At 38.8% G+C, this 20,916-nt stretch overlaps 1 protein-coding gene across 2 annotated transcripts in view; it reads right to left on the reverse strand.

Annotated features, from left to right (window-relative positions):
* Positions 1 to 1,891: 1,891 nt before the first annotated feature.
* Positions 1,892 to 20,916, reverse strand: part of LOC116733355 (protein Dok-7-like) — a 35,652-nt gene continuing 16,627 nt past the window's right edge. The window contains exons 8-13 of one of the 2 annotated variants that reach the window (XM_032584170.1): positions 20,554 to 20,602; positions 19,921 to 20,424; positions 18,451 to 18,539; positions 16,236 to 16,305; positions 8,152 to 8,340; positions 1,892 to 5,268 (exon numbers count right to left, since the gene is read on the reverse strand). In XM_032584170.1, the coding sequence (XP_032440061.1) occupies positions 5,132 to 5,268; positions 8,152 to 8,340; positions 16,236 to 16,305; positions 18,451 to 18,539; positions 19,921 to 20,424; positions 20,554 to 20,602 (1,038 nt within the window). In that variant the 3' untranslated portion in view covers positions 1,892 to 5,131. The remainder of the gene's footprint in view (positions 5,269 to 8,151; positions 8,341 to 16,235; positions 16,306 to 18,450; positions 18,540 to 19,920; positions 20,425 to 20,553; positions 20,603 to 20,916) is intronic. The other variant, XM_032584171.1, reaches the window with a different exon arrangement.

Genomic DNA, 20,916 nt, shown 5'->3' on the forward strand with positions numbered 1-20,916 from the left:
TTTGCTAAAGTGTTACATTTTTCTGAGGTGAGCCTCATGTCAGCATTCAAAGAGCATCTTAACTTCAGAGCCAAACTCAACTTGGTCCCTAAAAAACCTTGAATGTTTTATCCTTTTTCAAAGGTCTTTAGGGACGGAATATAACGTCTGTTGTTCAAAGTAGTTTGTTTCCACCACAAAATAAATCAAGTATTTGAACCTTCAAATATTAAGGATTTGAAAGTAGAACTGACAAAGATGAGTGTAAAAGATAAAAGCACCTGATTATTTCACCTCCAAACCAGCCAGACTTCATTGTTATATTTAATTTGGAGTAGCTCTCCAGACTTTCTGAAGTGTCCTTGAAAGTTTTAATCTTATAGATGTTTTAGGATGTTGCCCAACAAATGATAAGTTATTTTCCCAGATTCAGCTGAAGACATTGGAGCAAATGGTTCCTTGATGAGTGGCCGCTGGCAAAGACTCACACTGATCAACGAGGAAGACTTGAAGCAGAAACCAAAAACAGCTACCATACCACAATGATCATTTCCCCACTTTTTATTTGGCGAATTATAATTCAGAGTGTAACTATCCTAATGAATATAAGGGATTGAATCATTTCAATAGCTTCAGAAAAGATTTTTGACAGGGGGAAATAGAAATAACTTTGTGCTCCACAACAGTATTTGATATTTGGTCATAATTTCTTGGCAGAGCCCACAATACTCACAATCAGTCAAATATAAATCAAAATGCGTAGATTTTAAACCCTAATAACACAAATGATTAGTTTATGATGTAATGACTTTTTGCTTTTTTTCAAAAGTGATGTGAAAAAAAAGAGTGGTGTACCTCTGACCAATTTGGTTTTTTGTAGCTCCTTTTGTTAAAATGTGAACTTTTCCTGCAGTGCTGTATTCAGTGCTCCTTTGAAGGTAATTTAAATTCAATTGCAGGTGTTTATATAACACCAGTAAGTCTCACAGGTCTATATATCTGCTACCTGAGTGTCAGTGGTGAACAGATGGAGCTCACCCTGCTCTTTACTTTTTATACGAACCACAGCAGGGGTTAAAGCCGAGCTGCTTCCCTCACAAACATTCACTGCGCGCTCTTTTATCGAATTTTCAATCTTCATTTCTATTTCTTTATTAAGATCAATATGTGGCCACAGAGACGCTCAGTCACACTTTCTCTGCTTTGTCAGTTCATTTGAAGCAAATGAATTTCTAAGAAACACTCGCAGTACGTCGCCCTGTGTGGTTTTGCACAAGGTTAGTCAATTTAACAACCAATGATTTACCTGCTTGTATGATAAACCAATGTGAATAATGATGCTGTACCAGCTGATATTGGTTGTTCAATTCAAAGCACAATTGTTCTTTAATGAGTATTGGTGCACCAGTGATTGGTCACAGCTCTGTATGTTGAATATCAATAGTTTATGTTTAAATACTTACACATAGCACTAAATGTACTGTTTTATCACCAAACTGACTTGATAGATGTACTTAAAGTTGTCATTAAAATAGATAATAATACATCTTAAACTTTTACCAGTTGATTGTAAATTAACTTTGGGGCAGAGGAGAAATTGTTAGTCCTCTGTCTTTAATGCTTTTTTTTTGGGATGTTGGACTTTCATAAGTATGGTTGAATTTCCATGTGATGTCTGAAGTTGTCACATTCATCACCAAGCAATTATTAGGCAGCACAAATAACATGGGAATGTCCAACAATCAGACAGTCGAGGAAGAAGATGGTTTTTTGTTCTGGAGATGAAATGTGGAAATTAGTCCCAGAACAAAATCAACAGACCTTGTGAAGAAAATGGTTGACAATGAGCAGAACGAAAACTCGCGCGACGACGAAGGCAACACTCTGAAAAAACACACATAAAATGCCTGAATACAGTTTGTGGAATAAATTATATTTATTTCAGAGTATGAAAACGTGGTTTCAGCTCATCCAGGAGGAGGAAATGCTGCAAGTCAATAACTTAGTGCAACCTGCTTAATTGAGCTCACTGTACTGTTACTGATAGCTGGGACCAATTGGAATGCATGTATGATTGAATTAAAATGATCCTTTTCAGACAATGTTTTTGTTAATTGGTGCCATATAAATAAACAGAATTAAACTGTATATTTAAGAATATTGCAATTAAATTGTTTAGCAGTGCTTAGTCATGAGCCACTTCTGAAACCTCCAGCTCCAAGTTGCTGACAAGTTGTCCAGATTATCTTTTCTGTACGTTTTAGACATTTACATGTTCTTCAATTTGTATCTTTTTTGTTACCTTTCCTGAAGTTGATCTGTTCAGGTTATTCCACTCCCAGCTGCTGATGGGAGATGGTTTAACTCCTTGAAGAATCCAGCCATCAAAATTAAATTAACACAAATTTTAAAAGGTTTAATATTCATCCCATTTTATTTACAATTTACATATTTTTGGGAAATGATTGTGATTCAGTTTTCTTTCTTACTGCATTACATGATTATCAAACTGTAGTAATCAACCACCAATGTTAGTTGAGAAAATTAAAGCCAGAGACAGAAAACACTAACCTCTTACAACATTGATCATCTGAAAACAATAAATCTGAATCTTTGACTTTTGTCTGTACTTTTATAAACGCATATTTCATATCCCAGCACAATTTGCATATTTTATACTCAGATGTTTCAGATGAAAACATTTTCTGCAGAGAAATTACAAAGGAAACTACAATGTCCCTGTCAGACATGAGTTTATCTTTACATTTTAACTTATAATAAGTGTTTTTGATGAAAGAATTCAGGATTACCGTATTTTCCGGACTACAGAGCGCACCTCACTATAAGACGCACCCACAAAGTTTAAAAAACAACTGGAAACGTACATATATAAGCCGCACCGGGCTATAAGCCGCTGGTATCTCCGCCGCTCTCGGTTCTTTAATAAATCTGTTAGTAAGGACGCAGCCCTGCGTCTCCAACGCCGAACCTTGGATTCGTTCACGCCGAGCTTACGTACAGCGGCTATTGATCTGTACTGCCAGATCGATCGCCTTCAACTTAAAAGCTGCATCATATGAACTTCTCCGTGTGGTTTCCTTGATGAGGGGGTATGAGTTTGAAAACATTTCTCCGTCGTGCCTGCAGCTAGCATGTGCTTGTTCTAAATGAAAATCCAGCACTTTCTTCTTTGATTTCCAATTTTGACTTCCAATGATTCACTTCCTGCTACAGAGCCCCCTGGCGGTTGGAGAAAAATCCACAGAAGAGCCGCACCGGGCTGTAAGCCGCATGACTCAAAGCGTAGGAAAATAGTAGCGGCTTATAGTCCAAAAAATACGGTAAATCTCTTTTTATTACCTGTTGACAATGTGCGGTGATTGGTGTCTTTTTGGGGGCATTTCCAGAAAAACAGTCGGGAAATCAGTACTTGGCACTCTTTAAGGTATGTAGACTCATTAATGTGGCTCTGTGGTCTCTCAATGCTACTCTATTAATGTCTTCTGAAAAAATAGACACTGAATCTGACTGGAGTTTGACTGTATAGTTCTGGTCAGAAGTTTACACACAATTAGCAAGAGCATGAATATTATGAACCATGGGCACAAACCAAATATTTAATCTTTAGCTTTTTTTCCCCAGTTTAAGATTATTTCACTTACTTTCAGGAAAGCTTGGACAAAGACAAAAACAACACGCTCAGATGGAAGGAGATTAGTCAGTTCAGGAACACGCCACAAGGCTGCAAAGAAGTAAAAAATGCAGGATCATAGGTATCTCTGCCCACAGAGTATCAACCAAAAAAGAAGCTGATGCTCCAAAATTTACACCTTGAAGAAAGACTAAAATGTGCAGCCGCCTACATGAATGAGATCTTCTGGAGAGAAATGTGACACTCAAAGGATTTGGTCTCAGTGTTAATGGGTGAGCTTGGATGAATCAAGGTGAGATTTTCAAACCCAACAATGCTGCACCAACTATAAAGCATGGTGTGGGCAGAGGCATACTGTGGGGGTCGTTTGCCAGTAGTGGTACTGGTGCATTATCATCAAATCAATCATTAAAAATATAAAACATAAATAAAGGCCCCTAATGGGTGCATGGACATTTTTCACTGCAACTGTAAACACTGAAATACACACAAAGTTGTAGTAATAAATAACTTACTAAAAAAGGAAATTTTACCTAAAAAGCACAAATTATAAATTCTCCATATATCTTAACTTATGTATCAAATGTTATGCTTGAAATAAACGTCTTCTTGAAGTCAACAGCAGGGGAAACGTAGCAGAATATGAGACAAAAACAACAGTCTATCAAGGTTTACCAATGTACGCACAAGAAAAGAGGAAAAATTAATGGACACAAAATAAACATTGTTGTCATTTAAAAATCTCAAAGAGAATTTCCAAACATTGTTTTTCTCATCTTTGCAGAATTCATAAATAGTTTCCCACAGTAAATCCCGTCCCACGATGACAGAAGAAGCAAAGAAAGCAGCACTCAGATTCTGTTCAAACAATAAACAGCATCTGTTAGTCACATCAGGCCAACGCAGGTCACCAGGCGTAGTGGAGAAATGTGAAACAATTACAGATTCTCCTTTCCACCACAACTCATCATTTACTTCTCCTGCACAGCTCTCTGAGTAAGACTGGATGGACGGTTTAGGCCAAATCCGAGCAGCTTAGCACAACGTAATTAATAATTACCTCCTGGAATAATTACCTCTTGCTTCATCTCTGTTGTTTTCCCAAATGATGATAAAATGCGCTCTGTGGCATGGTCCAAGATGGTGCTGAGGTGTAGCTGAGTGAGGGGGAGGTATTTCGGCCGTGACTCATCTCTGGGTCAGTGCCTTCTCCTTTTAGTTGGCGCAGCGCCATTTAATGATGCAACCAACTTCTGAGCTAACGAGGTGGAAATATTGCACCTGGCTTCATGCAAAACCGCACAACCGTTATCACAGCTTCTTGGGTTACAGAAGCAAAAAGCCTGCCTAACAACGTGAACACGACATGTTCTTGGATTCTAGCATGTGTAAACCCAACGTGTGCTTAGAAATCGTAAAAGAACAGAAAACAAACGCTCCCATCAAGTTCTTCACATCTCTGATGGATACAGTCCAGTGCAGCGAATCCAGACCATGGAGTCAATGCGGCGTTCCCTTTCTCCTCAGCTCCAGGCCGTGCAGGCCCTCCTGCCTGCCCAGGGCGTGCTGCGTGCCAACTTTGTGAGCCATCTCTGTCGCGGTGATGTCGATCTGAGCATACCTGGTGGAGCTTTTTCCTGTCAAAATAATTGCAGGGGAAACAAGATTTTCATCTGGAATGAATCTAGAAAATGTCTTTTCTAAAGTCTAAACCCAGAAAAAGTTAATTATTTCACCGACTAAATCATCGGAGCTAGTAGAGTGCAATAAGAAGGCGATAAACAAAATCTAACAGTAAACATTTTCACCTGAATTGTATGAGCTGTCTAAGCCAAAATCAAAAGACTTCAAAAAGGAGTTTTCTGCAGATATATCAGCCAGGAAATTCAGAAAAAAATCTGCTTTTCTTTAATTTATACCTGTATATAGCCACAGAACAAGTTGCGTCACCGTGTTTTTAAAAACAAGAAACACACTCAGTGTTACTTTAATCAGCCGTGTGCATGGCGCTGAATGTGATTACTCAGTGCCTGAGCCTTTGATGTGTATGCCTGCTTAAACCTGCTTAAAGTTGAGTTCAGTTCTAATAAAAGAGATCACACAGATGTCATGAACAATACAAACAGTAATGCCTTAAGCTGTTTGTGAACTGGAAGAAGAGGGTTGTTTCTAAAGCCAGGCTCAGAGGAAATTTCTGTCTGGATTGAACTCGGATGCGAACGGTTCATCAAAAAAAAAAAAAAACCATCAGGAAGAAATTTTTAAAAAGTTGTTAATTTTTCACTGTCTTTTCTGTAGAATATTTGCATCCTTTTGCTGCTGGTAGTTTTAGTTCATCTGATAATTAATACAAATAGTGGGTCAACAGATTCTGGACCAGTACAAACATTATATAAGGAATTATAAGCTGCAGTATCTTCTGATCTTTAAATTTCTCCTTTTGCGCAAACTGGATAAAGCTACTAACCACTAATGATGCCAGTTTCCACAAATAAATCAGAGAAAATGTGCAAATAATTCAGCTGAATTTCCTTGACACTTTGTCTTTCATATCTCTATTAATACAATTATTGCCAAAAATGCTTCTTTTCATTCGTCTTATATAAAATTAAAATTTTCTGAAAAGCAACATCCTGTTTATTTCTGTTACCAAAGCTAACAGAAATAAACAATTTAAACATGTCTGTATGTAATGAATCATTATAACACCCCTTTCAGAATTACTGATGTAGATCTCTATAAACTGGATTATATCCCAATTTATAGAGTTGCACCAGTCACATTTAAACTCAATATTAATGCAAAAAGCTGATATTCCACACCTCAGTCGTGTTTCATCGTCTCTCAAAGTGAAAGAAATTCAACCCGGCTTCTCCTGGCCATCAGCGGCCCCGGTAGGATGATCCCATTAGAGAGGGCGAACTCACAGCTGCGATCTGAGGGCCTCTCAGTGGTGAGGCAGGACACCCTTCCTCCCAGGTGACAGATTAATAAGAGATAAACTGCAACGCTGCCATCAGACACTGACCTCTGACCTCCCACCCTTCTCGTGTTCTTGAAGGCAGCGACGATAAGACTGAACCCGTCGGTGAATTACAGCTCGCTGGTTCGTCTCCGGTAACAAGGACTCCGATGTCTTTCGGTAAAAGTTTCAGTGAAAGTTTTGCGCAGTTTTGAGCCGAGTTACTGATGATACATGCGGCCACAATGACTTTTTATCCTGCCCTGATGTAGCCTTGATATTAGCGCGCTGACTTATTGTAAGCAGGCTCTTTCAGAGCGGTCTGCAGGGTTTGAAGAGAAAATGCCTGATTTGAAAAGGCGGCTGCAAACAGATGGTGATCAGAAATAGGAAAGCTTTGTGAAAAAACAACGTGAAGGTTCAGTGCTTCAAACACTTGCTTCTATTTTTTTTATACCTCAGTGTAAAGTTCATGAACACACCAAATCTGAGCTTTTCTCACATTTAACTGCTTTGCTCCTGGACTCTTGTCTTGACTAAACATTAGTATGTTGTCTGAATGCCTGTGAATATGTGTCAAGAATGTTTCTTATATAAATTAACTTATTTTGGAAAATTTAGAAATTCAGTCCATAGTTCTTTAGCTAGATTTAAACAATAACTAATAGTTTACTACATGTTATTCAAAAGAATAAATGTGGCAAAGCTTTATTGTGTTACTCTGGAGAAACGTTCATGTACAATGATGATTGTTTATATTCTCTCTATAGAACCAAGACCTGATCAATATTTTACGATACAAATGCCGTGAATGTTTTTGTCTGGACTGAGCTGTGCTCTAATTATAATCTACATTCGATCAAGTTTTTATATTTTTCTCTCAAAGACGACTTTCAGGCGTATCCCTCGGTTCCGAATCTCATGTGCATGAAAAAGCAGCACCAGGAGAAACCAGCACCGCTCGGCTTTTTAGCAGTGACCTCAGGCCAGAAGAGGAAAGCGCCTCCACCTGAGAAAGACTGCAGTCTCATCGGATTAACAGCAGGGAGCGACTGTGGATCCGGATCTTGTCGGAGCTCATCTCTCCTGCTCATTGGATAAATTCCCACTGGAAATCACGACTTCCTCCTGGTTTGTTTCTTTTACAAGCTCGGTGTTAACAACTTTTCAGCTGCGTTCTTCTCAGTTTCCGGGAGCATTTATGGATAAAAAAAAATAACTATTTAGAGAGAAGCCACTGTAGTTATTAGCAACAGCCTCTGTAACCATTAATTTGAATACTAGATTAAACCAGTTAAGTAAGCTTGTATTGACAACAGGAAAAAAAACTCAATTTTCCTTTGATTATCACAAAGATTTACTTTTAAAATCCACAAAGGGTTTGCTGAAGAATAAACAGATTGTTTCTTGAGATCTGTTGATGAAAAGTCATCAGTCATTCAATGGTTGAATTGTTGCCTTAACATATGGAGGACGCTCAGAAACCAAACCAGACATGCTTCAGGGACTGAGGATGAGGCCTCTCATTTAGCAGATGTCACTCCCAATAAATTCTTACTTTGAGACGGCAGATGTGCGACAGTCCCTCTGGTGCTGTGGCCCGGCTCCTGCAGCTCCAGCAGCTCCAGCTCCATGTAGTTGAGTTGTTTCTTAGACGTCGGGCTGACAGGAATATTCACGTACGTGACGCTTTCGCTCCGGGGTCTCTCGGGAAGCGCAGCCTCTGGAGGGAAAACAAACGCTGCCCCTGTAAATACAAAAGCAAACTAAAATCAGGCGGCTGCTTCGTTTTCTGTGTTTATTTCTCTCGTTTCGATCAGAGAAACCAAATCCAGAATGGGACTTCTTTTTCTGCTGCACATCTCATTACACTCAAGTACCTCATTTTTTATTTATTTATTTTTTACACTGGCAAAATGTCATGCTAATGCAACGGGGTGCGTCTACTCATTTTGTCATCGCAAACGTAATCAAAAGCTAGACTAACCTGGAGGCTGAGAGGCTCTTGAGACTTCAGCACTTAATGACAAACTAATGTTATTTGGAGTTATTTAAATACAGAAGCTGCTAAAGGCTCTGCAATCATCCCATTGCATCCCCCATTGCATTGTTCATTTGCTCTGGAGGCTAATTATGCACAATTAGTAAACCTGACCAAATTATTTTCCTTTTAATTACACCATTTAGTCATTTGTCGACTCCTTCATGCCGCCGGTTGCTTCTTATCCAAGATCCAAGCTGTTAGACATAAAGCCCACAGTCACTTCTCTGCTAATACTGAGTTCGGATGAGAAAAGGGAAATAGAGGGGCCTAAATCTGTTCGCTCAGTCGGCAGAACAAAAAGCCAAAACGTTCCCTCAATTCATTTCAACTGAACAGCTTTCTTCTGTCAAACAGAAATTATATTGCCATGTTGCCTAAAGCAAGTTGGCGTCGGCATAATTTAGGGTGAATAATGGATGGGTTAAAGTGGGAAGGCGTCTAAAGGCCAGGCTCGATGAAGGAGTGTAAAGTTGTGATCATTACTTGTATTTCAGAAACCTTTTACTCTGAATCAGCTTGAAGTTCTTCAGCAGCTTGAGTGACAGCAGATCGAACCACAGCCGCCTGACCTCACTCACAGCACATACATGATTCAACCCGTCAAAGATTCACCACCGTTCGCCTTCTTGGGCCAATTTTTACCGCTGCAGACGAGGAAAACCTCACAAAGGCTGCAGTTTTAGGAACAGTCTGACCCAGTCATCACAAGATAGCAAGTGTCAAACTCACCCAAATCACTAAACTTTCCAGTTTCCTCTGTTTTGAATGCATCTGCTGCAGCAACACAACACACCATTGTATCCCCCCCTCCTAACTGAGGCCATGATGGAGAGAGAATGTGTGTTAGTCACTTCACATTTTTGTGGTTGTAGTTTTATGCTTGATTGGTGAAAGTGGAAATTTTTGCACGGTGATTATGTTTCTCGACAAATTTATCCATAAATACGACAGCAACCTTTAAAAAGACAAAACGTTTCTGTCTCTAATGTGGGGCAATCCAAATGAGAGAAACATGAGGAAGCCTTTTGGATCAAAGTTAAGTCTGTAACTAAGTTGCTGATCAAACTGCTCTGTCATTTTCCACGCTCTACCACTTTGTAATTAAGTTGCATCCACTTGGGATGCAATTTGGTATGCAGCAACAGGTGTCTGTGAAAAAATCCTGACTGCGTTGATTCATTCTGTTTTGGTGCCATTATTTCACAGCTGGTTGTAGACAGTATCTGCAGGCTTAGGAGCTGCAGTCTGGAAGTGTTTGAAACACCTGAATTGTACAAAATACTCTCAATACAGAGCACACACGTCTTGTGATTGTCCGGACAAAGATCTAGAAATTTCTACAGATACCAACTTAAAGGTGTGTTGATTCAGCCTGCCTGACCTTTACGCTCTGAATGGATAAAACACAGATTGTGTTGAGAAAGAAGAAGACAGACAAAGGTGAATCCTTATATTTCAAGGATTCTTCCTAAATGGCAGCAAGCAGTGGCCATTACCCACAGCTCAGGAGCATCAACCCCAGGGGACACTTACGATCAGTGAGAGGCCATTAGACGCCAGCAGAATCTCGGTGGGTACAGCCTTTGGCAACGACTAACCTAATTGATCAGACAGCAAGCCAGCCCTCACAGAAGTGTGGTGTTTTATAATGGCCGTCATTAGAACATTGCCCACCGCACTATGGCTGGGGGCCTTTTTTCATAACAAACTTTGCAGAGCCTCCAGGGGAATCGTTGGAGGTTCAACCTGCTAGAGCTCAGCGGTGAAAACCCTGCAGACAGAAAAGGAAGACTCGTGGAGAGGCTTGACTTCCAGTTGGTCTCCCATCTTTAATGTGACACTGCTCTCTATCAGATGCAGCACGGTAAGTAAAACAAGTCTAAATAAAGCTGAAGGAGTGAGGAGTGTAATCCGTAATATTAAGCTGTGCAGCCAAAGCTGCACAAAATAAGAATTATTTTCTTATTTAGGTACCAAAATAAAGCATCTTTGCGTTATTTTGTAAGCTTGTTTTTGCCATGTTACGCAAGTTTGTCAAATATTTACAATAAAATAATGACCTGGTTTCAGTATCTCCTGTCATTTTTTTTTTCTAGCAGCGGACCTCTGCCTGTTTGCAGTTCAGTAGTCACAGATTCACCTATTTGTGGATGTTTTTGTGGAGCTCGACACCAAATTATTTGCAGAGATTTTGCTTTGTTGTGGGTTTTTGTGTAGATCATATGTAAAATTTTAAAAACGAAAATGCACCTTAAGAAACTGAAATACCAAGATGTAATGGGTGGCACGTTAAAGGCTGGAGTTTGCCAAACAGCCAATCTAGGAGCGGCATTAATTTTCTTTCTATCCTCCGAGTGGAGATAAGGAGGAAGCATGCATTTTAGCCGCTGCGGTTGTGCTAAAATGGTTTCCACTGTGGCCATTAATGCATATTATTGTATTTGAATGGTTAAAATACGCAGTTCTAAGAGAGGGCCCACCAGCCGTTCAATGTACCACGTTTGGCCATTGTACAGCAGTCAGTAGTGACGTGTGAAGGCTGCTGTTCAACTTGAGCAGATAATTAAAAACTGTTTTACATTCATTATGTGACTGCACCGTAGTTGAGCTCTACTTTTTTTCATGGGTCACCATTTGGGAAGAGCGTGGAGTTATCTGATCAGGATCCTGCCATGTGTTCAGTCTGAATACTGATTCCTGGCTAAATGAAGGCAGCTAGTCAAATAATTATCATTTCCACATGCATTTTAAGAAGAACCAAATGAAAATCTCATCACTACACTCTGACAAACTCTGCACTCTAAAAGCTTACAGGTGGTGAAATTAGGGCATCCCGAATACGACAATATTTTATTAAGCTTGCAAAGGTTCAAAATCTATAAAAAATTAAGACTCAACAGGGTAAAAATGTGCCAGAATCATCAGTTTAACATTTAATGTGATGACTTTATTCACTTCAATAAGTCACAAAAGTTAAAAACGCAATAACCGGGTCAAAACGCATTTCTAATTTACAGCTGAATCCAACAATCCAACCTTCTTCTCTATTCACGAATAGCTTTTTTTTTTTTCTTTTTTAAAGTTTAACCTTTAATCAGACGAAAAATAAATAAATCCCAATTTGCAATTCTGCTTCCTGGCGCAAACCTGTGCCAGCGGGTCTGAGCACCTCCTGCTCATCCTCGCCCATTAACTGCCTGCTGAGGCAGGATAATGAGAAAGATGACATGGAGGCTGCCGCCGTGTGTGTGCGTGAGAAGGTACCCGAACATGACTGATGGGTTCGGTGAGAGACCGTGGCAGCTGCTGTGGCTTCTCGGAGCAGGTACGCGTTGGACTTAGGCCGTGTGTGTGAGTGTGTGGGATGCTTAAAGTGGCCAAATGTCCACTGAGAACTGTCCTCTCACCTCACGTCAGCACCGCTGCACATCCCCGCACTCGTTCGGTGGCACTTCTGGTGGCTTTACATACGAGAGGCTGTTATGCAACTGAAGTCGCTGGTGTTACATAAAATGCAGATAGCGACAGAAGAGGTCCTCGGATACGTCACGACAGCAGCAGATGGCAAACTCTGAATTACATTAAAATATACACAAACTCTGCTGCTTTAAATCCTGGTGACCTCCAAGTGCGAACCATGTGCCATAGTAACAGTATTAACTTTAGCTTAGCAACTATTCAGATTAACATTTACAGGAAAATCACTGATGAAACCATTACTAAATTCTTAGAGCATTTTTATGTTTTTAAAAATAAATAAAAATCACTTCACAGGATAACTTGCATTTGGGTCAGTAGGTGATGAAGAACAATGTCTATGTCACATCCTTTGTAAAGTTATCGATTTTACAACCACATGCTCCACTTTTTTTTTTTAAAGATTTTCTGTGACAGAACCAAACCAAGTGGTGTGTATTTATGACATCGAAGGAAAATAATTTGTGGTTTCAGTGACCACAAATAAAAACCTGAAAAGTTTGTCCAGTTTCCAATCCTTGCTGAATAAAAGCAAAGAATAAAAGCTTTAGCTTTTAAGTCATAAAAAGTGTTTTGCATGCAGATTAAAGTTAGATTTTGTTCACATCTGACTAAAACAAGTCCTTCTACATATTTGCTGTGTCCATTCCAGGGCCTAATGAATGGAGTTTCCTTGTGAGCACATTCCCCCAGCTGAGTTGTGAATCTCCGCAGCTCCCCCAGAGTTGCCATGGTCCTCTTTGCTTCTTCTCATACCTCAACTGAGCGGTCCACCTCTCAGTTTAGGTGGACCGCCATGTCTTGGTAGGTTTGCACCACACTTTTAGAGAAACCGGATTACAAGGGGTTACAAACATTTACCAATTTTCATCCGCACATCTTTTCCTTTCAACTTTAAAGTTTTTCACTACTTTGAGTTGGTCTATTACATAAACTCCTGACAAATTACATCAAGGTTTTTGGCCATAACATTATAAAATATGGAAAAGTTGTGAATGCTGCTGCAAGGTAGTGTATTCATGTTTATAAGGTATTATGAACATAGAGAGGGACTCTGATCCTTTTCTAGCACTATGGCAATAAACTTGTGTTTATGTTCTTTGACTAATAAACCTAAAATACTGCTCCGTGATATTTACTAAGACAAGACATTAAAGAAGTTATTTACATCCTGCAATGTTCCAATTATCAAAATGTGATCAGACATTATTACCAGTCTTTTGTTACTGAATATGAAACCATCTTCAGTCAACTTGCTTCAATTTAAATTCATTTAATTTACTCTGTGATGTGACTGCCATGTGGGTGGCGGTCTTTGAAGAAAGTTAAACACCAGCTTGCCGAATCATTTTTTCATTAAATTTATACAAATTTGGAATAAAGATGTCAACACAGCTTCACGAGTAGATTAACTGGAGCTGTGAGGATTTCTGAGGGCTTTGAAACATTTTTTCCTCCTCTCTTTGTAATAAGCTTTCTGTTTGCACAGGCTCCACAATTACAACAAAACTGCTGAAACTTTTCCAAAGACGGACATTTTGACTTCAGCTAAAAAAAAGCATAAAGATTCTTGGAGAACAATTGGAGCTCATGTTTGTTGTTCTGTCTTACTCAAACACTTGTTCCAAACATAAGTAAACATCTATAGAGACAAGGTCAGGGTGTCTGAGGTGAAATGAAGATAGAATCCAGAGGAAAAACAACTTAAATGTTGTTTCAGTTTTTCGCCCAGACAGATACCGGGTGATGAACGTTACATTACTGCTTCTAAAACAATTTGTTCGCCGAGTTCAAATGAAAGTGCTAGAAATGTTCAGCCCAGAAGCACACTTGAGTTTGAAAGGCTGTTAGTCACAAAGACAAAATGAATACTATGCTTTTGTTTTCTTTTAATCTAAAATGAAAACCAGCAAAATATTACCAAACTATAACAAAAGCAGAAACTTTCCGTTTTGGCTGGTTGAAGCACTTCAACTCAAATTTAAGCTGTTTTTAAACCTTGAAAAGGCATCGACCAAGGTAATGACTTTTTTCTTAAAGTTTTAACTTTAATTAAAATGGAATCAAAAACCCGACGCTGGTAAAAAGGGAGATATAAACTATACAAACTTTATCACTGTGGCGCAGTTGGCAGTAAGTAAATCCTGGAATGAGATTTGATTGGTTTATTTTGAGCTACATAAAGGAAGAAAAATTAACATGTTGTATAATTTACACGTATTATACTCCATACTGGTTAAAAAGTACTACGAAAAAAATGTGTATACCGTATATCCTGGTGGATGTACAAAGCAAGACAATATTTTATTGTCTCAGTTTTAAATTTAAACTGCTGAAAATTTGGTAGAAGCCCAGAAATTGCCAAGACAAACAAATCAGTCAACATCTATTTTAAGAGCAATGAAACGGACAGCTTGGAAGAACAAAAATCTGTTTCAAGACATTCGTGAGGCCGTGGTTAAAGCCGGAGGGAAACAAATTGAGATTTTGACTGAAAGGTTCTTGGCATCTTTGAAATGAAGAGTCACTGTTGTCAAAAAATAAATAAATAAATAAAATATCACAAATGTTAATGCTGTAAGAAATGTAAGAAAGAAAGCCGCCTCGTTGCCAGAATATTTCAAACCTTTTTTCGTCCTTATTTGGAAAAAGATGGCTAACAATCCAGGATTCTAATTTTCACCAACCATGAATCATTCAGTTAATTTTAACAACTCCCTTTGTCATTTTTACACCACGCTTTGTTTTTTGTCCATTTCTTTTTGAGCTCGTCGATTCGGCTCAAATAATTCATCAAGATATTTTAAGAATCGACATGAGCTGCTTTCTGGTGGGAAGTTGAAAAGTAAAAAAAAAAAAAAAAAGTCACAGATTCAAAGTCTGGTTGCATTATTTCCAAAGTGAGCTTCCCCTCCTCCACCTATTGCAGAGAGTATTAGGAGAAAATAAAAAAAGATAACTTATACTATTGCATAAGGCATAAAAGACATTTAAACATGTAACTCAAGATATTATCTAAGCCAAAATAGTGATAGTAGTCACTGAGAGGTGACTCTAAGAGATAGAACGTATTATTCAAAAATCAAGATTAAAAAGCCACAACGCAGATTCCAAATGTAAACATCATATTTACAGAAATGTGTCCTGTGCCCTGGTTACATTAAATTTCAAGTGTTTGGTCATGACGGCCACGGTTACATCAGAAGGAAAGAAGTGGGAAACTTGCCGTCCTGGTAACTGCATCACAGTTGTGATGCACAGGAGAGACGGGTTGAGAAATACAATAGAAATTTGGTGTTTCCAACACTTGCTTTGGAAGTGTTCTGAAGACTGGAGACTTCAGAGCCAGTCTCCGCTCTGAAAGTTGAAAATGAGTCGATTCCTGTCACAAAACAATTTCTCAGTGCATTTTTTCAGAAAACAGCACAGGTTTCTGTGTTGGTAACACCAAGTGATTTCTTACACTAAACGTTGAGTTAAAAGTTGTTTACGACCCTCAACTTGACCAAATGTTAAAATGGGAAACTTTTTCTCTGCAAAACATAACGGTTTTGGGTATATGCAACAATTTTCTAGCCGTACTTTCAAAGCTTACATAAATCAACACAAACTTTAAGGTGCAAATTTTGACGAGTTTAAACGAGCCACACCCGCTATGTTTGTGTTCGTCCTTTTTTCATTAAAACTATTTCCACCGACAGCTGGCGTGTGACATGTTGCTCTGCTCCATACATGGAAAACAATTTGTAAAAACAATGTTCATCAACGGCACAGTCCACTTGGTCCATTTGCCTGAACAAAGTGAATTACAGTGTGGATGTTCCTCCCTCCTCAGGGATATTATGCCATCTGTTAGTCTGCTTCTACAGACTGAGTTATTTTAATAGACTCATTTCGATTCTCGCACACCAAGCAACAGGTGAAGCGTCAAAGCAATCTTGATTCAAGTGGGTGACTCATCCATTTATTTCACTATCAGTAAGTGGCGTACGGTTATTTTAGGAAACCTGAGTAAGTTAAAGTCACTAAAATTGTAAATGTTTGACAGGGTGGTTGGATGAAAGCAAATTAAGTCAAAACCTGTCTGGATATGGTGACCAAATAAAGTGGTTTTCACTCACCTTCAGCCTCTTGGAGGAACCTCTGCTGGCTGTAGCTGCCCATCAGCTCGTATTTGCTCTTCTCTTCAGCCTGGAATACAGACAAGTGAGAACTCTTAAACATAATTTGCAGTGAGTGGCCATACCAAGTGCATGAATTCATTACGTAAGTGTGATTTTCTACTTTTTACCCTACTCAGTGGACATGTCAGGAGGATTTATGGACAGAGTGGATGAGCAGGATTTACTGAGAAGTCAGACCTCGTCTCATTTGTGGAAACCAAGTCTAAGGTGTTATTATCCAAGACGCTGCTACTCTCAGAGCTCAGTTGTGTAATCCCAGACACCCGACAGCAACGCTGCTGGGAAAATTTATCAAAGACCCCAGACTTCATGTGGCCACCATTACAATCAAGGCTGGAACATAAAATGTAATATATTTAGTGAACAGTTTCTATCTGAGCTCACTGCTAAATCATAACACATTTTTTATCACAATGTTTCATGAAAGTCATGAAATCATAAGTCATAAAATTTGTCGCCATCACAGCAATCAAACCCTTCTTATAATTGCTGAATAGCGATTTTCGATGTGCGATTTCCAGTGGTATTTAAAAAAAATATCTGATGATGAGCTGCTTGGGATTGAAAGGTCTCATTTCCATCATCCTAATCTTTGTCTGTTCCCATAGATACGACATCAAATTCAAGTGGGATGCTGCCTGGGCCACTCTAAAATATTAAGTCTTACTTTTATTTCTAAGAGACTGCTGGGAAAATTAAAAGTTTACTTGAAACTTTAATCTACGAAGGCTACATTAAATAAAGTCCTCATAGGAAACCAGTGTTTGGTAAATATCAAGTTGTATAATCTGAAAACTAGTATTAGATTTCTATCAGAGCAATCATTAAAAAAAATATCACAGTCCACAGAAACTTATTTTAAGTCCTTTTTGCTGCTTCCATGTCTGTGATTCTGTGCAGCTGCAGTCTACATAGTTAAATTTCACAATAAGAAATGACATGCTTGTCAACTTGATACCAATAAGAATAAAACATTGGGTTTGCTTTGTAGTTTGTTATTGTCAACTAAAAAAAAGTTTGCGCTGCTGCTGTGCATTTTCACGGCAGAACAAAAGTTTGCCTGGATTACCGCTCACTTTCGTGCAACACTCATTTCTGTACGTGCCGAGTTCTGGGTAAAATATTGCGCAGGTTGTTTCTGCGTACACAATATTTTTACACGAGGAGGCAAAATACCTCAGAACAACGAGCGTCTTAAACATATTTGCCATTTTACCACAGATTTAAACTTTCTGCAGAAGCTGGATGAATTTTTGTAAAAAAATAGTCTTTAAATTGTATTTTTTGATACATATTTTAGCAAATGATTTGTTCTGACAACCCTAAAAGAGGCCGCGTTGGTCACTGTATGTTAACTATTATGCTCCTGTCTGCGTCTGACGCAATCGGCTCTGTGGGAAGTGCTGAGCCAAGACGGTTGAAGTGTTGTCAGTGTAGCAATTCTGCAGCTATTATTGAGCCAGTTTTCAAATTCCCCTATAGAAGCTTTTTCAAAAATGCAGCTAAGGCTTTTTCTGGTGTTACTGAAGATTTTCTCTGACATGAGAACATGTATTGTTCTTCCTCTGCTAAAGGCCTCCACCCCAAAGCACAGCCATCCTTCAGCTGCAGTCAGAACCGGCTCTCTTACATTCAGGGTGGGAAGTAAATGGGATTTTTTTTAGAATGGAAAAAAAGAAAAATTAACGGCCTTATTTGTCGATTCATGAGTTATTTGGGTTGTTAATGTAAGTTTTATACAAACTAAATTTTAAAAATGCTAAAAATATTTGTTTTATTTAGATGAACCTCTGAAAATCAATTCAACTGAGAACATTAATGTTAATATCAAAGAGTAACACACACTGTAGGTAACGTGCATTGTATGTGACTAGTTGAAATTACTGAAACTAATCATCACCTAAACCAAATATCAACAACAACAAAAAAAAATCTAATAATCCAGTGATTTATTTTATTCCAAACATAAAATGAGAAACTATAAATCAGCAAGACTGAAAACAAAAAATGCTGAAAAATTCTATTTTATTTCTTGAATCCGAGATTCAGGACTTATGAACTAACACGACGTCCAGTTTTCTAGTTTAAATAAAGTTACATGTGTGTAAAAAGCTAATTGTGTGAAGCGGATCACGGCGTTGTGTCGACGTACCTCTGGGTGTTTCTCCGGCATCCGACTCTCCATGACCTCATAAGCAGGATCAGCTCTGCGTCGTTCTTCTTTACTGTCAAGCTTTTTCTCTGGTAGAACAGAAGAATATGTTAGCCTAAGTGACGCCATGCTCTATATTAAAGTCTATATTTAATATATGCTCTATATTAAAGGTAAATTATAGTTTCTCTAAGAACAAATTATTCAGATGCCTTAATTACAAACAAGAGACACACATATTTGGAATCGTAATCGCCAATCAAGCACAAGTGCCATTCAAAGAGGGAATACAATTCAGTTTTTTACTATACTTAAAATGCATTTTAAAAGGTCTTTGGTTAGTGTTTATTATTGAATTATTATTGAATAGCCATATGTCCAAATATGTTAGCAAACACACAGGATGTTCTAGGGAGTTTTTACAGGACTGAACTATGCATGTCCAACACACAATAATACTAAAAACAATCTTTATACGTTGTTTTATCCGTTTTGTAAACTAACAATCACACACTGTGAAAACATGGAAAGTCAAACATACCTGGAGAGAGAAATCTTACAATGTAAAGAACAAAAAAGTAATTTCCACCCACATGCTATTAAAGTAGGTTTAGTCTTGTTTTCTTTCACAGGCAAATTTCTACTTTCACCTTGATAATGTGGAGACACATTAAAAGTGTCTCCATTTTTTGGAGACACTTTTTAAAGAAAGTGTTTAAATTTGAGCCAAAGTGGACTGATGGATGACACAAATGGTGGATATTTTAGCACCAACAAGGTGATTTCCAAAGACTCATAGATCAAACCTCAGTTCAGTCTTTCAGACCTGATTCCTCTCATCCTTTCATTTGACTTCCATCATTTTATAAGCACACGCAGCGCGATATGCTGTGGTGGTCAGATATAAGGACTGTGATGAAAATGAAAAGAAAAAGCATCTAAAATTCAAAGGAAAAACTGAAAGGTCTTCTGAAAATCTAAGTAACTATTAATCATAATCACCTTTTCAAAAAAGTCTGAGTATCATTTAGTGGTGGTCCAACATATTTGCACAGCACCAACATAAACTCAGCATGTTTTAACTAAAGCACATTAACAGGATAATTGATGCATATTTTGGTGTAGATCTTTGGTTGAATTGCACTTCATAATCTTGCACAAACTCTACAGTCAACAACCTTATTCATTAGATGTCATCTTAAAAGGAGTAGTTATTCATAAAATATGAAGAAAAAAAATTTACTAGAAGAATATGCAGCCAATATAAATAGTCTAATTCCTCAGTCTTTATAGTGTAGGTTCAGGTGAGCTTAGTTGAAAATGACAAAAGAGACAAACATCAGCCGGTGCAAAGAGTAAAACCGTATTTGATTAAACAAAAGCTGGCAGGAAGAAGAAGAGGTGAAAAAAGGATGAAGAGAAGATTCACTTCAGAGGAGAGTCACAAAGGACACCGGGGGTCTTTCTTACCCTCACTTCCTGTCGAGTCATTTACATCTTCCGGCCACCGCCGCTCATCAACGTCCCTGAGGAGTTCGTGAAGCAGCTCCTCATCAGCAGTTCTGTCACTGCCTTGGCTTTTCTTCAGGTACAGTCCAGTAGGGAAGCTCCGACAACCATGAATTGTCCTGCGGGGCATTTTAGCAGGCGCGACCTGCAGCGGAGGTTGGCAGAGCTCTCCTCGACACTTCAAACAGTTTTCATAAACGACAGCTCTTTTGTCCTGCTGGGAGCCCCACGGCGGCGCAGCCTGTGCCAAAATGAGCTCATTTGCCGGAGCGGGGCTCATCGGCTCGTACAGGTTCGCCGTGTGCGGCTGGCCGCCTGCACTCAGGAAGCTGAGCAGATCAGATAAGAGGTCGGATATTTTTCTCTCTCCTCTCTTTGGTGGCAGCGACTCCTCACCTGGCTGCCCTCTTGGCGACTCGGTCATGCATCCAGCGGAGGCCCGGTACGTGTCCAGAGTATTCTTCACTGCAGTGGTGTGCATGATGGTGCACGGCTGATGGATTACTGAGTTTTCCCAGCATGCATCGATGCTTCTGTTCATGCAAGAAACAACACATGCACTATTTAAAAAGCTTTAAAGAGATTAGTTCTTACCTGGTAAGGTTGGTATTCCTGAAGAACCCATTTGGATGCAGGGGTTACCCTATGAAACAACGGAAATGTGACATTATAATGCATCTAGACTGTTTCCTTCATAGTTTGAGTGGCTTTAGAGTCAATCAGAGTGGCTGAATTTAGTTTATATCAGGTTGCACATCTAAAATATTAAAAATTAGCTGCCAGTGTTGTGTTTTTGAAGTTTGCAGTTTCCCGTCTCTCCAGCTTTCCTGTTGGCTTAAGATGACTTCCAGCATTTAATGGATTTGGTATAAAAGAAACTGTGAGCAGATTAAATGCTTCTTTGTCCAAGCTTGGTAAAGAAGTTTAAACTTAACAGGACCACTCATCAAGCACCTT

This window comes from Xiphophorus hellerii, chromosome 14, assembly GCF_003331165.1.
Source record: "Xiphophorus hellerii strain 12219 chromosome 14, Xiphophorus_hellerii-4.1, whole genome shotgun sequence".
Lineage (NCBI taxonomy): Eukaryota > Metazoa > Chordata > Actinopteri > Cyprinodontiformes > Poeciliidae > Xiphophorus > Xiphophorus hellerii.